The sequence below is a fragment of the Staurois parvus genome, unplaced genomic scaffold, assembly GCF_062004578.1.
Source record: "Staurois parvus isolate SC_StPar_1 unplaced genomic scaffold, SC_StPar_1.0 ptg000669l, whole genome shotgun sequence".
NCBI lineage: Eukaryota > Metazoa > Chordata > Amphibia > Anura > Ranidae > Staurois > Staurois parvus.
Window position 1 is genome coordinate 786190 of NW_028318465.1, and position 23051 is coordinate 809240.

General features: G+C 41.4%; 1 protein-coding gene across 2 annotated transcripts in view; it reads left to right on the forward strand.

The window, feature by feature from the left end:
- The window catches only part of LARP4 (La ribonucleoprotein 4), a 120937-nt gene extending 99127 nt beyond the window's left edge, over positions 1-21810 (forward strand). For both annotated transcript variants that reach the window (XM_089652036.1, XM_089652037.1), the window contains 5 exons: positions 135-183; positions 4495-4653; positions 5585-5718; positions 11772-11934; positions 16240-21810. In XM_089652036.1, coding sequence (XP_089508162.1) covers positions 135-183; positions 4495-4653; positions 5585-5718; positions 11772-11934; positions 16240-16575 — 841 coding nt within the window. In that variant the 3' untranslated portion in view covers positions 16576-21810. The remainder of the gene's footprint in view (positions 1-134; positions 184-4494; positions 4654-5584; positions 5719-11771; positions 11935-16239) is intronic.
- Positions 21811-23051: the final 1241 nt, after the last annotated feature.

The following is a 23051-nucleotide window of genomic DNA, read 5'->3' on the forward strand; positions in this document are numbered from 1 at the left end:
TCATTAACGATTGTTAAACTATTGTTTATCATTTGTTTTTATGTAGATTTTACACAGCATCCTAACTTTTTTTGAATTGGTGTATTGCACTTCTTATGACAATTTACACATTCTTTTTTTACTCCCTATTGCAGGAGAAGTGCTTTTAGAGGCAGAAGACGAAGAGATGATGACCGCACCACTGTAAGTTTGTAGTTTTACTTTTGCTGGTTTTGATTTAGGCGTTAGCCCATGGTAAGTGAAACATGTATGATATGTTTGAACTTTGAATTCACGGTTTACTCTATAACAGGGGTATCCATACTTTCTAAACAAAGGGCCAGCTTACTGTCCTTCAGGCTTTAGGTGAGGCCAGACATTGGGAGTAGAAAGTGTTGTAGCATCAGTAGAAGTAAAGCATGTCCCATTATTTGGTTTTAGAAGTATTGATTCTAGAAGAATGTATACAGTTTTAAAGGGAAAGGGTGGTCACACCAAATTTTTATTTGATTTCTCTTCTCCATTTACTTATTTTTGTATTAAAATTATTAAAGCTATTTCTGAATGCATTAATTTTTACAGCCTTTTTTCACACCTGCCTAAGAGTATTGGTATGCCTGCCTTTACATGCACTTTGACTTTAATGGCATCTTAGTCCGTAGGGTTCGATATTGAGTTGGTCTACCCTTTGCAGCTATAACAGCTTCAACTCTTCTGGGAAGGCTGTCCACAAGGTTTAGGAGTGTCTATGGGAATGTTTGACCATTCTTCCAGAAGCTCATTTGTTAGGTCAGGCGCTGATGTTGGATGAGAAGGCCTGGCTTGCAATCAAATTCATCCCAAAGGTGTTTATCGGATTAAGGTCAGGACTCTGTGCAGGCCAGTCAAGTTCCACCCCCCCCAAACTCTCTCATCCATGTCTTTATGGACCTTGCTTTGTACACTGGTGTGCAGCCATGTTGCAACAGTAAGGGGCCATCACTTCCAAAACTTACAGTAGTTTGCACCTAGCTAAAACCTATGTACAGTAGTGTATGTGTGTGTAATATATATTACTATATATGTATGTTTTGTTTCTAGAACTATGCTTATCAGGCTGCTAAAACAAATGCCTGCCTTTCTCATCCATTAGGAACAATTCAGATACTGTTGGGTTGCACTGCCACCTACATTAGCATTGCACTCTGGCAAACGAAAAAAAAAAAAGTGTAGGCCAATGCCAGAAAAACACTAGCCAGAATGCCTTTTTTTTTTTTTTTTTTTCTTTGCTACCTTCGGATAGAAGAACATTTTGCTAGCCTTCTATTTGAATATTTCCTTGGATTCTTTTTCCATTGGCTGTAGGATTCCTTACTGCACTGCTGCTTAAAGTGTAAGTTCACCTCTTTCCTCACATCTCTGCTGATGAATAGCTGTTAGTTGCCACACTGCCAGTACAGCTCCACTCTTCTCCCCCCTTCATTCTGCAGGGCTTCTGGGATGTATGATGTATGTATGTTTTGATTGGTCAGTGCTGGCAGATGAAATCACCACCCAGTACAAATCTTTACAAATCCCCAGATAGCTGCACTGGTTGCGTGGGCACTGACAGCTCATCACCCATGGCGGGGCGGGCACAGCAAGTAACCGGGTGGATGTAGGGTTTGAGCTTTCAAGTTTTTTTTTTTTTGTTTTTTTATTTAAGGTAGACTAATAACCCTTTATGCTTGTCTCTACATAGCAGCTATCTGGACTAGCCTTTCCCTAGCTTGGCTTTAGAGTGCTGGACCCAATTGGGTCTGTAATGTGACCTTTGGCACGGGGCTCTGCGGTGTGGTGCTTTCCAGGACTGAGTGTACTGCTAAAAGTTATTTGAGGTGTTTTTCCAGGTCTGCAATTACTGCCGGTCTATGATGGTGTTTCACTCCTCATTGCTTTTTTTTTTTTTTTCTTCTGATTTCTTGCCACTGCTGTTACTGTGATAAGGGTTAATGGTGACTGAGCCCAAAGGTATCAATTGGCGGAAGTGTTCCTGTTTCAAACTTTCTCTAACATTTTGCTTGGAGGAAGCTGCCCACTGCTGCTCCTGCTTTGCAAGCACCACTTGGAACGCCAGTCCATTCCACTGCCCACCTACAGTGACCTCTAGCTGATTCTTTTCCGCGCTAAACCTTGCGTTCTGGGCCTAATTGCTGTACTGCCGGTTGGATACATGCCTGCATGTAAACCCAGGAGCCAGTCTCACTACTGTAGGAGACCTCAGCCCACACTTCTCAAATGGTTCTAGGGTGTCTACCATGTATCCTCTGAGGCATCAAATGTATGTAATCTAGAATCTGGAGACATATTGGTACAGGGCCTGCGTCATTCGAGTCCCCTTCAGCTCTGTCTGGTGAAGCAGAGTCCTTTCCATGTAAAATCAGGACATTATGCTCTCACCGAGTTCCTCTTGGGTACCAGCTGCAGAAACTCGATTCATGCTCCAGTGACATTCCCTGCATTGTCTGATTGTACCATGAACTTAAAACAGACCAGGCCACCAGTTGCTGTGACCATTTGACAGACTTGTTCTATGGAAGACTGTGCTTAATGCATCCAGTTGCCTGCTGTCACCCAAGAATTACAGGGATTGTTTCTGGCATTAATGATGCTGTTGATATTTCTACTGCATTAACTGTGGTTTTTGGTCTCTCATCCATCCTAGAAGATCAGGAATTTTAGAGTACTGAGACCTTCCTTGTAGACCAGCTGGTCATTATCCCCTGCACCTATATAATTTTATGCCACTTCCTGGGCTTGTTCATTTAAGGAGGTATTCCTCTTTTTCGGTTAATCACGTTACGTTGTGGGTTCTTATTCCTTTTGGGAATTATGTTTTACCTTCAGTTTGTTTCTACCTGTGTGCAGTCTTGCCCACTGGTAGTGACATCAGGTCTGAGCGTCAGGTTGGTTTTCCATGCCCTCACTTTAATTGTGCTCACAGGTTCCCCGGTGGGGATTAGTCTCATCTAGTTCTGCTTCGGGGCTTTTAGGCATTGTCTGGACTGCAAGCAATGTCCAGTTCTCTAGATGAACTAGCTGGTGATGGTTGCCATGTTTCCCACCCCTCACTTGGACTGTTTTGGATGTCCTGACAGTATGTGAATTCATATATCCCCCTTGGGGCACAGGTCTCTCCACTGTTGGTGCTCCTGATACTATCTGCTGCTGAGTAATCTTGCTGGGTAGAAGACGGGTTGTCCTGTGGCTGGCATGCAGTCTGTTTGCAAGTGTCCAGTCTTGTAGGTGGCAGTATAATCTGACAATTGAATTCCTGTGCTTTACAATGGCCTCCAAGGGTTTTTTTTTTTTTTACAGCAAATGCACTAATCTTTATTATTGGTGACTGCCATTGGGGAGATTATACTCCTTTCCTCTCCTGTGACCATAGAAAAATTAAGGGGAAGTCTTGCCAGTCAGGAGAGCAGTAAAAACCTCCCAGGTGCTCTAACCCTTCCCACTTTTTCCAAAACAGTTTGGCTGGAATTCTAGTTTAACTTGGTGATTCTAAAGACTTAAAAAGTCTTTACCTGCTGTGTTCAGTGGTTTTGCACCGAGCAGCCCAGATCCTTTTCTCAGGTGCTCCGCTGGCGCTCCTGGACCCTCCCTCCTGTGAGGTGTCCCCACAGCAAGCAGCTTGCTGTGGAGCACCTGAGCATGCGCACTCCCCAACCGCTGCTCCGTGTCCATTCATACGTGGAGCTGTAGCTTGGCTCTGCCATCTCTTCTCATTCTCACCAGCTGTGATTGACAGCAGGAACCAATGGCTCATGCTGCTGTCTCTGCCAAATGAGGTGAGGAAGTCCTGGGATAGCCAAGACTCCAGTGCACATCGCTGTATCGAGAGGGAGCTTAGGCAAGTACTAGGGGGAAGTTGGGGGAATGCGGCACAGGTTTTTTACCTTCATGCATATAATGCATGAAGGTAAAAAACCTTGAGCCTTTACAACCACTTTAGGTCAGTTTACAAATTTAGTTACATGCCTGTCCTGCAGCTAATAGAAAATATTCTGGTTTTGCATTGCACACTGTACAGTTGTGCTTTAGCCAGTTATTTTGCAGCTAATTTGTTGCCTTCACTAGTGGTTCTTCAGATCAGCTACTGCATTTATGCCATCGGGTTTTTCAAGATGGTGTAAACATCCATATTCTTTTGAATATAGTTTCCTAAAAGGGGTTCTTATTAATGGCATTAGCTGCAGAAGTAGGATTGTTTTATTTTACTGCCCAGTGATGATCAAGTATCGCGCTTAGAGGGAATAGGGCTGGACATTCGGACGTCTGAGCTTATCCTTTTCATTCTTTACTCATTTCTTTTATCCATCTTATACTTTCTGATCACTCTTCTTCTACTCAGACCAGGTTTGTTCAGTCTTCTCAATGATCGCAAGATTATGAGATCTGAGGGCTATGGCCTTTTTTTTTTTTTTCTTTTTTTTTTCCTGTGTACTGAAAAGTTTGGCCTGATAAACATTCATTTGTTCATCTTTATTTCAGCACCCTTTGACTACAATGGAAGATATGGCACAGACACCAAAGTTTGACTTATTAGCATCCAATTTTCCTCCACTGCCTGGAAGTATAGCAAGCACACCTGGAGAGCCGGTACTTGAAAGCAGGATGGCTGATGTTGTGAAAGGGATTTGCAAAGAAAAAGTGGGTATTGTCCAACAGGATCTTTTGCTTATATGCCTGAATACCTTGCCATCCCTTTGTACACTGTTATTTCTGTAGTTGCTCATTTGGATTTAAGTATAACTGAGACTAAACTTTTGAGTAGAGAATAAGTGTCTGTGCACCTGTTTGTTCTACTGACTGTTGATTAATAAATGCAAGGAAAATCCACCAATATGGGCTCTAGTTGCCTCACTTCACTTTGGCTTTGGGACACGAATAGGCTCTCCGTGGGAGATAGATGGACACAAACTCCACAGGGGTTGTAACCCTCCCCTACTTGATATGAAAGTGGTTCTAAAGGCTCAATGTTTTTTGACATTCATGCATTCTTTGCATGAAGGTAAAACCCTTCTTTGTGCAGCAGCCCCCCTAATGCTTACCTGAGCCTCCTCTCGATACGGCATTATCCATGAGAGTTTCGGTTCTCCAGGGACTCACTCCTGATTGGCTGAGGCTGCAGCAGAAGGTATTGGTCCCATTGACTGTGAGCAAATTGAGGAGGTGCAGGACCCAGCTGCCATTGTGTGTGAATGGCACTCAGAGCCGTGGCTTGCCTGCTCGGGTGCCCCCATAGCAAGCTACTTGCTGTGGGGGCACTCAAAAGAAGGGAGGGGCCACGAGCACAGTTGGTGGACTCGACGGAGAGGATTTGGTCTGCTTTGTGTAAAACCATTGCACAGAGTGGGTAAGTATGATATGTTTTTTAAAAATAAAGATTTTAGTAGCACTTTAGCAGCAACTTGGGATTAAGGTACGTAGATCTCAAGACCATGGATAAAGGCTGTGCTGGTGAGTCAACCTTACTGTGTTCCCCTGTTACTGAAATTAAGTTTTAGTTGACTGACCTTTGCATTATGAATAGTACAAATTTATTTTGTTATCCAGTAATAGAATAATTTTTTTCTTAAAGGAAAGTAAAGAATTGCCTCCAAATATGTCTACTCATACTCAGGATGAACCTTCAAAAATCACTCCTCCGCAGTCAGTGACATGCTCCATACACAGTACTGCAGAGGATGTTACCCCACTTCCGGCTCCTCCAAGGTAAACCAACTTTGTACATGCTTGAATGGGAATAGTTGGCTGAATCTATGGATAGATAGATATAGAGAGAGATATCATGTTTGGGAAAGGAAACCAAACTTCCTGATCATCGATGGCCAGATACCTATCTCAGTATTAAGATACCACTACTAGCACTCCAGTACAATGATTCTTTTGGCTTCTATGCCAGCTTTGGCGTGCAATAGTATATCTTAATCGTACAGTACAGGACATGAGTATTCATAGACCCTCTTTATGGAGAGATCACTCTTGGCTTAACTACTTTATCTTCTGAGTCTTAAACCAGCTATTCACTGCCTTCTAATGCAACGATAGATTCAGTTAATCAGGATCAGTGCAACCTCGGTAAAAACTTAGGAGCCTTAGCCGAAGTGGCAACGGCCTGTAGTATTGCTTCGGGCACTGGATCCTGCATAGATGACTACCTTTGCAATTTGTACATTGCGTCTAATTGGTCACAGGGTACTATACAGGTTCAGGGGCATGGTCCATCACTGTGGAATCCAGAATCTGAGTCTTGTCATGATAGGAGACCAATACAGGGACCAGCAATGTAGACAGTTGACATGGTTACCTTATCTCTAAACATTTATGTAAAAGACTATTTGAAATGTCTTCACTTTATGATGCAACCTTTTCAAACTGGTGTTAAACTTCAATCACTCAGGACTGTCTCAGTTGGATGACTAAGGGTTACATCTATCAGGTCGCACACTTGACTAAGATGCTCAGATACTTTTTACCCTTTTCATCACAAGTACTTCAACAGGATGGGCTGCAAATTGGTTGCTTCATACTGCTTGGACTACTTAACTTTAAAGTTCTGCACAACTCAGCCTTGATTGTGATAAGTTGATTATGCTTCCTTTGCAGGACCCGTTTTTTGTTTTGTTTTTTTAACACCAGTATCTGCATCCAGTTGTAGCCCTATCTCCGGCACACAGCAAGCCTTCTCCCTAAGGCAGATTTTTCTGCAACTGTCAGAATTCCTTGGACAACAGCTTTAGTACAACCATTGCCTTCCAGTGCTCCAGACTGCCAGGCTTCTTCTCCAACTCCATGTCTATCTAATCCAGATATTTCCAGCCTGAAAGAGACAGGCATAAAAGACAATGAAGAGGACCCAGATTTGGCTTTAAAGGAGGTTGCAGAAGATTTTTCACCCCCAGACGCTTGTACACCTGATTTGGCTTTGTGCATTAAGCTGGTCAGTGTGGATATGCTCACTTAAGCCATGTGCAAAAGAATTGACGTTGTTTACTGGCATCTGTCTCACCATGGCCCATTAGGTACAAGGAGACCTGCTAAATTTATAGACATTACCTTTTTCTGAACAAATAAAATGGGAAAATTATCATGCTGCTGGACCTAGGCAAATTGACATTTAGATCAATTCAGAAAAGATTTTCAGCCCTTCTGAAAAACCTTGCCGAACTATCCAGTGGAAAAAATTGTCGAAGTGGTCTTGTTATGGTAGTAGATCTGCCACCTCAACCTTAAATGGCTTGCTGTACTAATTGAAGATGTTCCTTATTCAGAGATTCTGCAGATAAAGTTTGAGACTTTTTAAAGGCTCTACATTTGCAGGCCTAGCTCTGCAACCAGTTATTGTTGCAATTTCTGTCTGTCAAATTGCAGCTAACTGGACTAGGGCAATGAACAATAGACACAATCCTTTATTCCAGGTGCTTTAACTGTGCTATTAACTTTTGCTGTGCTCTTTTGTATGGATGCCCTAGAACAAGTAATGGCACACATTTTCTGGAGTGGCTCTAATGTCCATCCACTATGTGCAGTATCTTGTGGCTCAAAGCCTGGTCAGCTGAAGTTGTCTGTAAGACACCATACAAATGGAGGACATCTTTGGTTAGACGCTTAACAAATTAATCGAAGATGCCACTGGGAGAGAGGATTTCTTCCACAGCCAAAAATGTAAACCCCTCTCCTCCAGGAGCCTCGACCTTCTTTTTTTTTTTTTTTTTTTTTAAACCTATAGCAGCTAAACCCAAGTTCAGCCCCCCCCTTTCGGTGTATGACTTAGACCACAAAGCCCACCAAGTGATCCCCAAAGCCCTCCTCTTGAAGGGGTACTTTCATTCCTAAGAGTGGGGGATATCTGCTTCTCTCGGGGGGGGGGGGGGGGGGGACAATTCACAAAGTGCTATCTTACCACATCCAAGTATGCGGTAAGATACCGCACAAAAAGTTTGTTGGAATCCACTAAAAAAAAAAAAGCTACGGAAATACAGCATTTTTTGTTTTTATGAAGTTGTGCGATTTTAGTGAAAACATGCAGTAATGGGACAAGTCCTCAGCAGGTTTCCTGTTTTAAAAAAAAAAAAAAAAAAATGCTGGTAATTACAAATTAAGAAACTGTGGCGGTCCCCTCCCAATTCATACCAGGCCCTTCGAATCTGTTTGGGATTTTGAGGGGAACCCCCAGGCCATAATATAAGGTGTGGGTATGCCCCCCCCCCCCAATCCATACCAGGCCCTTATCTGAGCATGCAGTCTGGCAGGTCAGGAATAGGGGGGTGGACACACTAGTGTCCCCCTAAACTATACCAGGCCACTTGCCCTTAATGTTTGGGGGGGGGGGGGTTTAGGGCAGGGGGAGCTTTGCCCCTCCCCAAAGCACCTTGTCTCCATGTTGGTCGGGTGCTTATCTCCTGTTAAGTCCTTTTGTGTGGAGACGCTCTGGACATGCTCAGTTTGGTGTGTATTGCTTTTTTTTCCTTGAGAGTGCGTGTGATCAGCACAGGGCCTATTGCCACTGTCCAGACAGGTAATGGGTTCTGAATCTTCCTATAACAGAAAACGCCTACAAGCGTTAACCAGTTCTCTGCTGAACACTGATTAGAAGTCACAAGACTGCTCTAACTGTTGATGAGAAAAGGTTTTTAGCAGTTTTATTAACTAAAATTGCATTTCCATGTTCTGTGTACTGTGGGAGGACAAAACTCCTGTGCTTTTTGCACTCTCCATTGGGATATTCCTGCATCAAGGCTCTGTGGCCCAGGTTTGAAAAGGTATGCACAGAGGACCAGTTAGCAGTCTTACAAAGTTCTAGATGGACATCCAGTCTTCTGAGGAGTCTTTTGGCCACAAGGTTTTTGCATTTACACTCAAGTTGGGTCGAACTCTTGTTGGACCTGTTACCACAGTTCTGTTTGCCTAGTTTTTGCCCACCCTTTTCGTTCGTTTCTTGGATGTTCCAGAGTCTATTAAGGCTCCAGCCTATGTCCTTTACTGTACAGTTGAGATGAAAAAGAATATATAGTAAACAAAGATTCTACCTTGGAGTACAGGAAACTGGCCACCCCCCTTGGCTCTTTATTACATATAACTTTTTTCCCCTAAAACAAAAACTTCCATTGCATTCAGAAATTGTTGCTTATATGTTTGGCTAAAAGGTTTACCAAGGGGGTAGGGTTGGAAATGGTCCAAAGGTCAACCATTAATATCTCCTGCACCTGGGTTAACGGCCATTTTTCACATTTTTATACATTTTTTTTTTCCACCGAAGCACATACCTGTGAAGAGACCAAATACTTCTCTCCTGCTGCTTGTGCCACTCAACACTGTTCCATTGCAGAGAACTGGTATGCTGAGAACCTAACTGCAGTGCTGAATACTTGCCTCTCCTGCTGCCTGCACTGCTCCTTTGCAGAGAACTGATCCCTTTTAAGTCAACTGTGAAATCTACATTTTTAAAAGTATCGATCTGTGGTCTCCCAACACTGGTTCTTCCTGTTGACCTCCATGCTATTACGATTTCCTACATTTACCATAGAAATGCACTCTTGCAAGTGTCCATGTTCCAGTGGACTTTAGGTTACCAGTTCTCTGCAACAGACCTGCCTTGGTTCGGTTTCTTCTTGACAAATGTTTCTTTTTACTTCCACAGTGTGCACTGGTTGGGGCCAAATAAACTTCTGCCGGAACAAATTATGTGTGGATAGCACTCTTCATTTAACCCTGTGATGAAGTATCACACTTAGAGGGGGAAAAAAGGATGTTCAGTTACAATTTGAGTTTGTCGTTAGCTTCCCCCCCCCCCCCCCCCCACATCTTTTTCTTTCTCTCGCTCCCTCCCTCTCCCCCCACCTTTTTTTTTTCCTTTTTTTCATTCCATACTCTGACTGTAGTATTTCCTCCAATGATTGCAAGATTATGAGATCTGAGAGATTTTATACTATTGATGTGCAGCACAGTGGCTAAATTAGCACTTCAGCTTGGCAGCACTAGGGTCGCTGGTTCACATCCCAACCACGGCACCACCTGCCCTGGAGTTTGTATGGTCTCCCTGTGCTTGCGTTGGTTTCCTCTGGGTACTCCAGTTTCCTCCAACACTCCAAAGACATGCTGGTGGGTTAATTGGCTCCTGTCTAACGTGGCCCTAGTATGTACAGTGGGGCAAAAAAGTATTTAGTCAGCCACCAATTGTGCAAGTTCTCCCATTTAAAAAGATGAGAGAGGCCTGTAATTGGGATCATAGGTAGACCTCAACTATGAGAGACAAAATGAGAAAAAAAAATCCAGACAATCACATTGGCTGATTTGGAAAGAATTTATTTGCAAATTATGGTGGAAAATAAGTATTTGGTCAATATCAAAAGTTCATCTCAATACTTTGTTATATATCCTTTGTTGGCAATGACAGAGGTCAAACGTTTCCTGTAAGTCTTCACAAGGTTGGCACACACTGTTGCTGGTATGGTGGCCCATTCCTCCAGGCAGATCTCCTCTAGAGCAGTTATGTTTTGGGGCTGTCGCTGGGCAACAAGGACTTTCAACTCCCTCCAAAGGTTTTCTATGGGGTTGAGATCTGGAGACTGGCTAGGCCACTCCAGGACCTTGAAATGCTTCTTACGAAGCCACTCCTTCGTTGCCCGGGCGGTATGTTTGGGATCATTGTCATGTTGGAAGACCCAGCCACGTTTCATCTTCAATGCCCTTGCTGATGGAAGGAGGTTTGCACTCAAAATCTCACGATACCTGGCCCCATTCATTCTGTCCTGTACATGGATCAGTCGTCCTGGTCCCTTTGCGGAGAAACAGCCCCAAAGCATGATGTTGTCACCCCCATACTTCACAGTAGGTATGGTGTTCTTTGGATGCAACTCAGCATTCGCTCTCCTTCAAAACATGACGAGTTGTGTTTCTACCAAACAGTTCTATTTTGGTTTCATCTGACCATATGACATTCTCCCAATCCTCTTCTGGATCATCCAAATGCTCTCTAGCAAACTTCAGACGGGCCCGGACATGTACTGGCTTAAGCAGGAGGACACGCCTGGCACTGCAGGATCTGAGTCCCTGGCGGCGTAGTGTGTTGCTGATGGTAACCTTTGTTACGTTGGTCCCAGCTCTCTGCAGGTCATTCACTAGGTCCCCCTGCGTGGTCCTGGGATTTTTGCTCACCATTCTTGTGATCATTTTGACCCCACGGGGTGAGATCTTGCGTGGAGCCCCAGATCGAGGGAGATTATCAGTGGTCTTGTATGTCTTGCATTTTCTAATTATTGCTCCCACAGTTGATTTGTTCACACCAAGCTGCTTGCCTATTGCAGATTCAGTCTTCCCAGCCTGGTGCAGGTCTACAATTTTATACAAATTCTTTCCAAATCAGCCAATGTGATTGTCTGGATTTTTTTTCTCATTTTGTCTCTCATAGTTGAGGTCTACCTATGATGCCAATTACAGGCCTCTCATCTTTTTAAGTGGGAGAACTTGCACAATTGCTGGCTGACTAAATACTTTTTTGCCCCACTGTATATGTATGAATGTGAGTTAGGGACCTTACATTGTGCACTCCTTGAAGGTTAGGGACTGATGTGAATGTACAATATATATGTAAAGCGCTGTGTAAATTGACAGTGCTTTAGATTTACCTGAAGTAAATAAATATTGAGGTTCCTTGGATTCCTTTGTAGCACCAGATGTTATGGGTGCCTGGTAACGAGTTAATTTGGAGATGGTTACTTTTGTACAGGATATACATATATCATTTTTTTACTGTGTATTTTTAGTAATCCAAATAATGAGAAAAAAAGTACGGAAATTTCTTGTCACAAAGACGTTGCCAGCCAGACATTGGCAGTATTACCAGTGTGCAATGCTACTTCTGTAAAACCACCCAAACCTACCACCACTGCACCTATAGCAAGTGTCTGCCCTGCCCAGAGCACACAGGTAAGTGCCTTTTTGTTTTGTCACTTATCACACTGATAATGAGTAATTTATATGTCAACATCCATTACTTTGAGAATCCTGCAATGCTTTTTCTGGCAGTCTTTATCAGTACATTAATGGGCTTTGAAAGACATGCCGCTTTGTATCCGATATCATATACAAGATTCATTCACAGATCCCTCTCATCTTGAATATGTGCAGAACAAAGCTGTTCATTGATCCATGTATAAAAGCATTAGTTAAGTGTCACTAAAGGCAAACCTTTTCATTTTGCATATAGTAAGGGAGGATTGTAACCCCTGTCAAGGTGTTGTTTTGTGGTTTTTTTTTTTTTTTTGCCATGTTTCCCATTGGGGAGATTTCCCTCACTTCCTGTCAACCGAACAAAGTGAGAAAATCACTCCAGTGAATAAATACTAGTTTCACCAGAACTAGTGTCCTCGTTTGAAGATTCCCCTTTCTTCCTGTTTTAACCCAAAACGTGAGTATTTTTACTTTCACTTTCGATGATAAACACTGGTGTGGAATTTTTTTTTTAAAAAACTACTTGTCCATGGACTAAATCTGGTCCCCAATCTACTTCTCCTTTATGAAAATACTTTGTCCTGATAAAAAAAATTTTTTTTTCAACCAAAACCGTATTTAAATCAGATTTTAGGAATGTCTGGGGCTTTTAAAAACAAAAGGGGCTTTATGGTGACTTAAACATGTAATATTTATAACTGCACTGTATATCTCCTCCCCTCCTGTCTCCAGCACCACACTCTGGGACTAGCAGGGATGGGAGAGACCTTGCAGTGTAATGAGCACTGATTGGGTGCTCCTCAGGAAAGGGGAATGCTGGGCTTAGCCTTTATCTCTTTCGCTGCCAGAGCTGTTTTTTGCATTTTCACAAGTTTAAAATAATCATTTTAGGCTTGAAGATTACACACAACCCCCAACCATATGTTTTCTGAAAGCCGAAACCCTAGAGAATAAAATGGTGGTAGTTCCAATTTTTTCGCATATTACCGCACAATTTCAGTAAAAACAATACAAGCAAGTTCATTTTAGGACACAAAAAAAGCAATAAATTACTCTATTTTTTGGTAAAATATAAAAGATGAGGTTGTATCTAGTAAATGTCCAACATATTAAATGTTAAATTTGCATGCACTCATAAAATGGCAACGAACTTCACTCCCCTATATTTTCTATAGACGACAATTTTAAAGCTCCTTTATAGGTCATCAGTTTAGCGTTATGGAGGAGGTCTGGCTAGAATTGTTGCTTTTCATTCTGGCATGCGCAGAAATATGTAACGTGTACCGCAATCAACATTTTCATGCGTAGGTGCTCCAGCGTGTGCTTTTAAGTTTGTATGTGTGTATATATCAGGGTGGGGTGCCTCAATTTTTTGGGGAGATATTACGTTGTTGGCTGTAACTTTTTTTTATTTTTACAGTAAAAAAAAAACTTTACTTTTTTTTTTCTTTTTTCATCACATAGGGGACTTTGTCCCCTGTGATGATTTTCCGTGAAAGGTTCTCTTTATTGAGACATCCAAGGTTTAAAAGACCCTGGATGTCTTGCCTGTGCTCCCCTGAATGTAATGCAGTGCACTTCACACCGCATTACATTCTTTCCTCCATGGCCGGACATCATAACATAACTTATGGGTCAGGACAAGAAGGGGAGGTGATGAGGGGACATGCTAGCTCACCTCCCTCCCCTCTAGCCAATGACGGTGAGGTGATCCCGGGCCCACAGATGGGCAAGCGGAGCCCAGGAGACCTCACATCGGGGGGGGGGGGTTGTGAGATGCTGGCTCTGTGTGGAAGCAATCGGCTGTCCGAATGCTTCCACCTGACAGGGTAAAGAAAAAAAAAAAACCTACCTGCCTGGCTCCCGGAACTACATGTCCCTGGTGTCTAGCTATATAAATTCAGCATCCCTGGGTAAACAGGACAAAGTGGGTGAATCTCCTTAACAGGGGCACAGACAGCAATAAAAATGGACGCATTTTAATCCCTCTCCACTATCCATAAATAAAAGGAGTTTTTCCTTTAGTGACACTAAGTACAATGTAAATTATTTCTGTGACACTCAAATTCAGAAAAGTTTGTTATACTGCTGGCTTCTGAAGGTGACAATTGAAACCGTTGGAGCTATCCCCTGTATATTCCCTCAGCATGGTTGTTTTTTTGTTTTTCTTGTTGTTTTTTTTGTTTTGTTTTTTTGTCCTGAAAGGTTAGTTGAGTTTTTTCTTTTGTTGCCACCTAAAGCAGAGTTCCAGTTGAATGAAAAAAGTCAGCAGCTACAACTGTAGTTGCTGACTTTTAAAATACTTACCTGTTCATTGGTCCAGCGGTGTCCTTGCCACAGCTGGTTTCATCGGCAGTCTTCTGTCCCTAACGCTGGCATCTTCAGTGTGGGTAACCGGCTATGACAGCTTGCATATTCACAGCTGGGTGCCCACTGTGCATTGCTTGAGTTACACTGCAGTTTGTGAATTGTCCCGTGTCCCAGAACACTACGGGGGGGAAGGGAGAGGGAGGACAACTTCTGCTTCAGATAGCCTTAGGGGATTGCATTGGGAGTGGGTCAAATTCGGATACCCACCTCCCCCCGTCTTTCCCCAAAGGTGCCATTCCTTAACGGGGAGTGGGGGACAAAGCCTGAAAGCAAAGTGTACACCTGATCCCAAAGGTAAGACCTCTATTTCTTTCCCAGTTTGTGATTTGATGTGTTAGAATAGCATTTCATTAAATTGGTATATGATAGTGGCCAATTCATTTAAAAAGTACCATAACTAAGGGATCATAAAATTCATATGCAACTGTTCCATATTTGGAAAAAACTTAATAAAAATGTATTGGAAAGGAAAATGGTCTTCTAAAGTTAAAGCCGATTTGAACCCAAAACAAAAAATCTAATATAATGCAGCTATACCAATCAGATGTAGTGGCTGCAGTACCTAGGTTTATTGTCCGTGTTTTCAGCTGTGGCCTGTAACACCTCATGCATTCTGGGTGAATGTGCACAGAGACCCCTTTGGACAACAGCATTGTCCTTCTGGAGGGAGGTGAGTGTCTTTAAATCCACTAGTGCATTTAACAAATTGAAGCCAAACTCCCGCTAATACTTTATTAACTTTTACAGTAACTCCCCCCCCCCCCCCCCACCCCTTTTTTAGATTAAGGTTTTACATAAATATAAGCGGATCATTGCACCCCTGTCGGTGTTAAATGGTTTGCCTCAGCCCTCTGTCTGCTACATCTATAGGTCAGGTTTTTCTTTTGTAAAACAACTTACTGACAGGATCACCAGGTGAAAATTAGCGAATGCTTAAAAAAACCAAACCAATTCACACAGTGCAGTGACCAGACTAAAACACCAATCACTGCTAGGACACACAACAGTTATTTTCCAAGTGCCCTATTCATATTGAATCTTTGTACACTGGATGGGGTTGCATGTTACTGTACAGCAGTGCACCATGCTTCTGTACGTTGACATGAATGAAGTCCCTTTTTGTGCACTTCAAATAAAGTTATTTTGGCAAACAAAAGAAAAGGAGCTTTGTGATGCACTGAATCATGCACCACATCACCCTTCTACCATTGGCTCACTGCAGCTAGAATGCACAGCTTTGTGTGAACGGGCCCTAATGCTGCCAGCACATCTTAGAATTGGTAAGCTGCAATATGTTTGGTTTTAATACCACTTTAATGTGATTGGCTGTACACTCGTGCATATATTGCTACACGTATACAGGCTGTCACCTATTTTTTGCCCCCATATTGAGAAAAGGGGTAGTTGGTTTAAAATTGGTTACTCTACTTAGATGGACAGTGCTCAGGACTAGTTGGTGAACCCAATGAACATTGCCTATTTACTTGATTTATAAGGGTTTTTAATGTGTAAAGGCTTCTTTTTCCAGCCTGTTACTAAAGAATACTAAGGAAATGCACTTTTAGAGGGATTAGAGTACCAGATTTGAACGCTTTGACTTTTCTAATCCTAAATGCTGTAACTTGTAAGAAACACTGGGGCTGATTTACTAAAACTGCAGAGTTCAAGATCTGTTGTAGCTGTGCATGGTAGCCAATCATCTTAACATCAGCTAGTTCAGTTATTCTTTGGCAATAAAACCAAGAAACTAATTGGTTTTTATGCAGAGCTGCACCAGATGTTGCACACTCCAGATTTAGTAAATCTACCCCACTGGGTCTGAAAAAACTGACTTCCAAGCTGCTCATTTTATAATTCTAAAGTTTTTTTTGTTTTTTTTTTTGTTTTTTTTTTTTTCTTCTCTTTTTCAAGGAACCACGTAAATTAAGTTATGCTGAAGTTTGTCAGAAACCTCCTAAGGAGCCTACACCAGCTCCAGTTCAGCCACTTCGTGAGCTTCGCTCCAACATAGCACCACCTGCCAAAAATGAAGAAAGCACTACTCCAGAGAAAAACACTGAAAAGCCTCATGAGAAGCTTGAAGGAAAAGTCAAAGATTCCCCTGGATATCGCAACAATGGAACCCAGAGAGGAGGTGCAGGGAAAATCAGGGAACAGAGACGACAGTTTGGACGCAGGTCTTCACCTCAGGGAGCAACACGGCGTAATGGCAAGGAGCAATATGTGCCACCCAGATCACCAAAGTAAAAACTTCTCGTCTTTAATTTAAAATTTCTAACTGGACTGATGACAGCAAAGAGACTTTGAAATTGGAAATGGTCATTAAATATGTTTAACACAACATGGACATAATGGAATCCAAAAATCATCTCAGATAATGGATATGAGGTGGTAGTGAGTTCCAGATGTGATTTAAAAAAAAAAAGCATATAAATCAGTATGTTTTTTTTTTTTTTTTTTTTTCTGTTTTGGTTTTTTGTTTTGTTTTTTTTTTCATTTTAAATATTTTACGTTGCAGAAATTACCTGCCATATGTCAGTTTCAGGGTTGTGACATAACCTAGAAACCCTCTAAAGAGGGTAAAAGAAAATATTTTTGAAAAATAGATGTTAAAATAAAAAAATATAAAAATATAGAAATTTAAAATTACTTTTTTAATCTATTTAAGGCTTTGCTGGTAGTATGTGTATGCCATTTTGGCCTTGAAGTTAAAATCATGGATGCGGTGTGTGGACAGTGTGTAACTGTGGCCAGATACTGTTTTCGTCACAAATTATAAACCTGAATGTACAGATGTTATGTAATGTCAGTTAGCTTGAAATATTAGTTTGTCTTTTGACCTTACTAAAATTTCTCTAAGCTTTTTCACTATCTTGGAAAAATAAAAGCTTCAAAAGATGGCAAAAAGGCTTAGTTAAAGCAAAGGCATGTGCATCAGTAATTTTTTTTTTTTTTTTTTTCTTTTTCCCCCTTAATTTAATTTTTTCCCATTTTGTGCATGTTTAATCACAACTGTAAATCTATCAATCCAAACTATGTGTATGTCTTGTTTCAGAAAGGGCTATGCATAACTGACCTATGAATTCATAGGGTTCTCATTGGAGTGACTGATTTGTTCTTTATCATTGAAATGTGGTGTTTTTGTTTTTTTTTTTGTTTTGTTTTTTTTTTTTTTTTTCTACCCTAGTACAAGATTATAAAGTAGTAGCCTGATTTGTTTACCTAAATGAATTTAGCTGTGCAAAAGCTTATGCGCTTTGGTAGACATATTTGCACTTAAATAGTTACATTTTAAAGTTTGCCCTACATGTTTTCATCTCCACAAATTTAAAGCTAGGACTTAATATTTTGTTTGCTTATTGACACTTTCATTTTTGTAAAGCAAATCAGACTTGCTTTGCTGTTAACTAATTTTGTAGCATATGATTTTCAAGGGTCCCTTTTTACCTAGACTCAGAATTTACTATAAAAAAAAAGTTTACAAGATTCAAGGTTTTCCATGTAGCATTGAAAGTGACCGTCAGTTGCTTTACAAAAATAACACCCAGCTGCAGTAGAAAGAGATAACAAAACTCTTCTCTCTAGTGGGCTGTGCCCGCTACCTTTTGATTTTTCCAGCATTGCAGCCTCCATCAGACTTTTTGCTATGTCAGTTCTCTGCGCTTTTTGGATCCATCTGCCTGATGCCTAATGTGACTTACAGGACTCAGCAGTGCTATAACTGGAGGACAGCACCACAGTCCACAATGATGGGCACAGGCATCTGACACATCCGATATTAAATGACAGCCTGATTGAGGCTTCATCACTGAATTAGAGGGTGGGTAGGAAACATGAACTGCTAAAGAGATTACCCGCTTGTCCTCCACCCTATAGCAGAAGTACTGCTACAGGGCTGCACAAAACCATGTGTGTATATATACGCGATTTTCATTTCCGGGTAGGGGGCAGGCGCACCGCCCTACCCATGCCGCTATTGGCGGCTAGAGATGTCAATCACCGGATCGGTTTCCGGCCGGCACTCGACCGGCTGTTTCCGGCCGGCACTCGACCGGCTGTTTCCGGCCGGCACTCGACCGGCTGTTTCCGGCCGGCACTCGACCGGCTGTTTCCGGCCGGCACTCGACCGGCTGTTTCCGGCCGGCACTCGACCGGCTGTTTCCGGCCGGCACTCGACCGGCTGTTTCCGGCCGGCACTCGACCGGCTGTTTCCGGCCGGCACTCGACCGGCTGTTTCCGGCCGGCACTCGACCGTCGTTGTGGAAAGCTGATGGGATAGACCTGTGTAAACAGCAAAGAGATACAAAACAGCATGTCTCCCTAGTAAAACACAGCACACAGTAAACCCTTTGATTTTACCAGATACTAACCCCTACCAGCCCAGTGTCAGTACAGTGTCAGTGCTTTTTATTAGCACTGATCACCGTATTAGTGTCAGTGGCAGTTCCCACCCAGTGTCAGAATGCCTGCCGCAGTCCTGCTATAAGTCGCGGCTAGAGTGGATCTTCTCCCCGTTTGCTATCACAATTTAAAACAGGCCGTGCGGGGATTGTACCGGCTGTCGGCTTGTTACCAATTAACTACCAGAGCTGTGATAGTTCGAGTCTTCCTGTCAGTATCTGCTTGCTCGTACAATATACGGCACACAGATATGCCAACAGGTCTGCAGAAGACCTGCATGGCACCAGGGATCTGTTGATCGCTGGTACAATGCTTTAGAAGCTCCAGGAACAAAAAATAAACCTTCCTTTTTTTACCTGCATTTTATCTTTTGTTAAAAGGTGAACTTATCCTTTAAATTTGCCACCATTTTAGGCCCAGCACACGTATACACCACAGCCCTGCATTTCTCATGCAGTAAATTTGCCACAAAGACTGTAGCTAGTCTTCCTGACCTTCAACTTGTTTTGTATTCCACACTAGATTTATGGCTGAACATTGATTTTTATTTACTGACAACTGGGGCCTGAGCTGCACAGGTTTAGTAGCAGTTTCTAAAATTGCTTGTGATTAATCACTAAATGTATGCTGAATGATGAGGAAAAATGCCTACCTGTGGTACCATGAAGTTGCGGTGGGGCATGCAGAGTTAGAATATTGGGCAATCTTTTTTTGGTGAGTTGCATGCTATTGGGTAGCTTATATTTTCAGAAGATATTTGTTCCATTAGGGGTTTACATGGTTAATCACAGGTGATTTTAGTAGCGCCAAAAGCCAGGCATGCAGCTTAAGGAGCTTCATAGTAAACGCTTCATAGTAAACGCACTGTGTGCATAATGTGAGGGTCTCAAGGATTTTGCTACACTGGCAGGTTCTTAATACTATTGCACAACTGTATAACATCTGAGACTGTAAGTTTTGTAACAATTGTGACTGTTAATGGCATTATATGACCATGTGCTGCTGCATGTTCCAAGACTTTGCAAGTTAAATGTCACTTACAAATCCTATAATTGGTAGGTTAGTGGTGGCGGCTGTTGGGATGTGCAGTATTGAAACTGGAAAAACACCAGTTTTGCAAAGCTGTGTATAGTGACCTATAGTGGAATACTGATCGTTAATGGTGTGTAGAGTACACACCTCCTAGTTTAAAGGGGTATCCTAACATTAAGTGTGTGGTATATCTGGTATGAGTAACTTTTATCCCCTAATCCATCTAGATTACTCAGTTTAGGTTTGCTGGCCGTTGCCATTTTGTTATGGCAAATACATGTCTACTTAAGTGTATTAGCTGTCACTCAACTATACATAAAGACCTGCTGGGCCTACTCTGATAATCTTGGTACAGTTTTCATCTAACATATCTTGGTCTCTGTATCTTGTTCTAGTGGAAATCTGAACATATGGATGCGATGCATTTGACCATATGATTTTGAAATAGGACTTGAGTATTTCTTGTATGGTTTTTTTGTTTTTGTTTTTTAAGATGTAAAATAAATTATCATTGATTGTGACTTGCAGAAATCCTATAATGTAAGTTGATATGTGAATTTGAGAGGATGCTTTGTGTGTGTGTAGCATTTTTATTTTTCAGACTTATAGTTCATGTACAGAAATGATAAAATGTGTGAAAGCGGTTTGCTTTTTCAGTATAAGTGCAACATTAGGATTTTCCATAACAAAGTATTTAAATTTCCTGTGCAAAATGTTTTGGTGCCCTTGTAGGTATTTTTTTTTTCTCCTCTCGTGTGTGGATCGGGGCTATCAAAGTATAACTAAGGCTGTGAAATATTTAGATTTGTGTATGAACTACAAATGCAGTATGTTGCATGACAAGCACACAGCCTTCATTGGCTGACTGCAGTCTGTCATATTCTCCACATAATATGTATATTCTCAGGCAAATTTCAGATATCAGACTATACTGTTGTCAGCTCTGTTAGGCAATCTTGTGATTTAAAACATCCTGTTTTAATCAAACCTTGCAATACCTGCTTAAAATTACAGCTTTGTTCATAGCAATCATAATCTATTTAATAGATCTTTTGATTTGCATGTTTCAAGAGCTGTTTTTTTTTTTGTTTTTTTTTTCCTCCTTCAGGGTGTTGTTTTTTTTTGTTTTTTTTTTTCTTGAAATTTTTTTTTCATTAACTTTGCTACATCTTTTTATTTTTTGTAATATTTCTACCACTATTAACACGTTTTACATTGCATTGCAAAGTTCTAGGCATACAAGTATAATCTGCATCTAAAATGGTGTGGTGTAACATTCCTGTTCGCTAACATGAAGCTGTTGCTCAAAATTATAGTTGGATTATGATCTGCTACGACACAAAAATCACACACTTGCAGCTTTTTAAGAAGGTTAGTTTTACTCCCAGTAATGTTGTACAGTGCATAATTTGTTGCATATGCACTAGGTGATTGCTTTTGTTTTTATGTGTTTTATTTGCTATGCTTTTTTTTTTCTTTGCCATGCCCTAAATCTCCTTTTTTTAGTTTTATTCTGTTAGTGTGTGATTTCATTAATCTGGCGTTTTGTATATTGTCAGGGCTTCCTATAATATGGTACCATTGAATTGTCAGCTTGTATAATTTAATTGTGAATTTCCAAGGAATACATACCAATATTTGTATTCTCAATCTGGAACATGATTTTGAATTTTGTTTACCTGAGACACTTAAAAATAAAATCGACTTTCTGGCACTTAAAGAGCTGCTTATGTTTAAATCTGAACTATACTCAAAATTCATCTTTGGAAAACTTTTAGGCCGAACTGAAAGAAATTGTAACAACTTCTTTTTACCTGGTAATTCTAACTTGCCTTGGCATCTTTTCAATTATATGTGGGGCTTTTTAGTCAAAATGAACATGCATTTTTTTTTTCTGTTTCAGCTTATTTTAATTTAAAAATTGTGAAGTAGGGTTCATGCTTTAAATGTATACATGTATTTGTATTCTATTCTGGACATTGCCAAGGTGCTATGAAATATTGAATAAAACAGATTTAGAAGAATAAAGCTGATTTAAAGGGTACAGAAGTCTTTTGGGTTTTTTGTCTTGTGTGGAACAATATTTGACAATTGCAATATATAAGAAAAAAGACTTGGATAGCATTAAGAATGATCTACAACTTCTTGTTGAAGTGCATGCCAAGTTTGTCCATTTAATTGCCTCCTATTGTGTGTTCATCTCACATATTGTGTGCTTGTCTATAGATAGTGTGGGTCAGCCCCTTCCCCTGCTTCCTCCTTACTGGCTCCTGCTGAGGTTTCTGAGAAGAGCTGCTACAGACTGGTACAGTGCTGGATTGAGATCTGGCTCAGGGAAGTAGAGTTGGGGGAAGGGGGTCACAGACACCTGCAGAGAATGCATTACCTTTAATACTTTTTTCCTGTTTAGACACCTTTTTAAAGTGGTTCTATCATGTCAAAGGGCTTGGGGACCTATGGGGTCAGAGGGTAATACCCAGGACAAAGGTAGTCTGGATTCTGGACATTCATCCCTGAACACACATGGCCCTAAGAGAATATCACTGAGGTACACTGTCCCTAGATTTTGACAGGTTGTAGGCTGCGGGGCTGGACAACACTCCAGGGCACACTAAAATGACATAAGTGCATAGCAGCTAGACAGCTCTGTGTATAAGGTGCCTTGTAGTCCTTGAAGAGTATACCCTACAGTTTATCTGTTTTGCAGTAATTAAGCGCAATGCTGCATATGTAGTCAAACTTAGAGACTGTAAATATTTCTACACTGGTTGTACAGTTTAGAAACTACATTCAGTATTTTGAGTCACTGACCTGAAATAAGCGTGTGATGTAAATCAGTACATCTGATCTGCCTACATCAGCCATTCTGAATATTAGCAATTGTCTAATATTTGCACCAGACGGATAATGGTGATCAGGTGGAAATGTCAACCAATGTGGTAAGACCTCTACCCTTGGCCTCATCCAAAAGTCTGGCCAACAAAATGGCTAGAAAATAAAAGTATCTAAAGACATTGCAACTATGGATTCTTCAGTTAACTGCTTTGCAGAAAATGTATAATGTGTCTCCAGAGAATGGTTTAGTCCATCTAAAACTCAATTTCTTCATATTGTACAAGACATGGGCAGATTTAGAGACTACTGGGTTATAGGCAGATACCTTTTGATGGATTGGCAAAAAGGGCTGTGAGGACCTGCGTAGAACCCTTTCCTGTTCCTAGCTCCTCTCCCCTGTAAAGTAGCTAGGGGCACTAGGCACATTTGGTTAGCAACAGGGTGCTATACTGGTC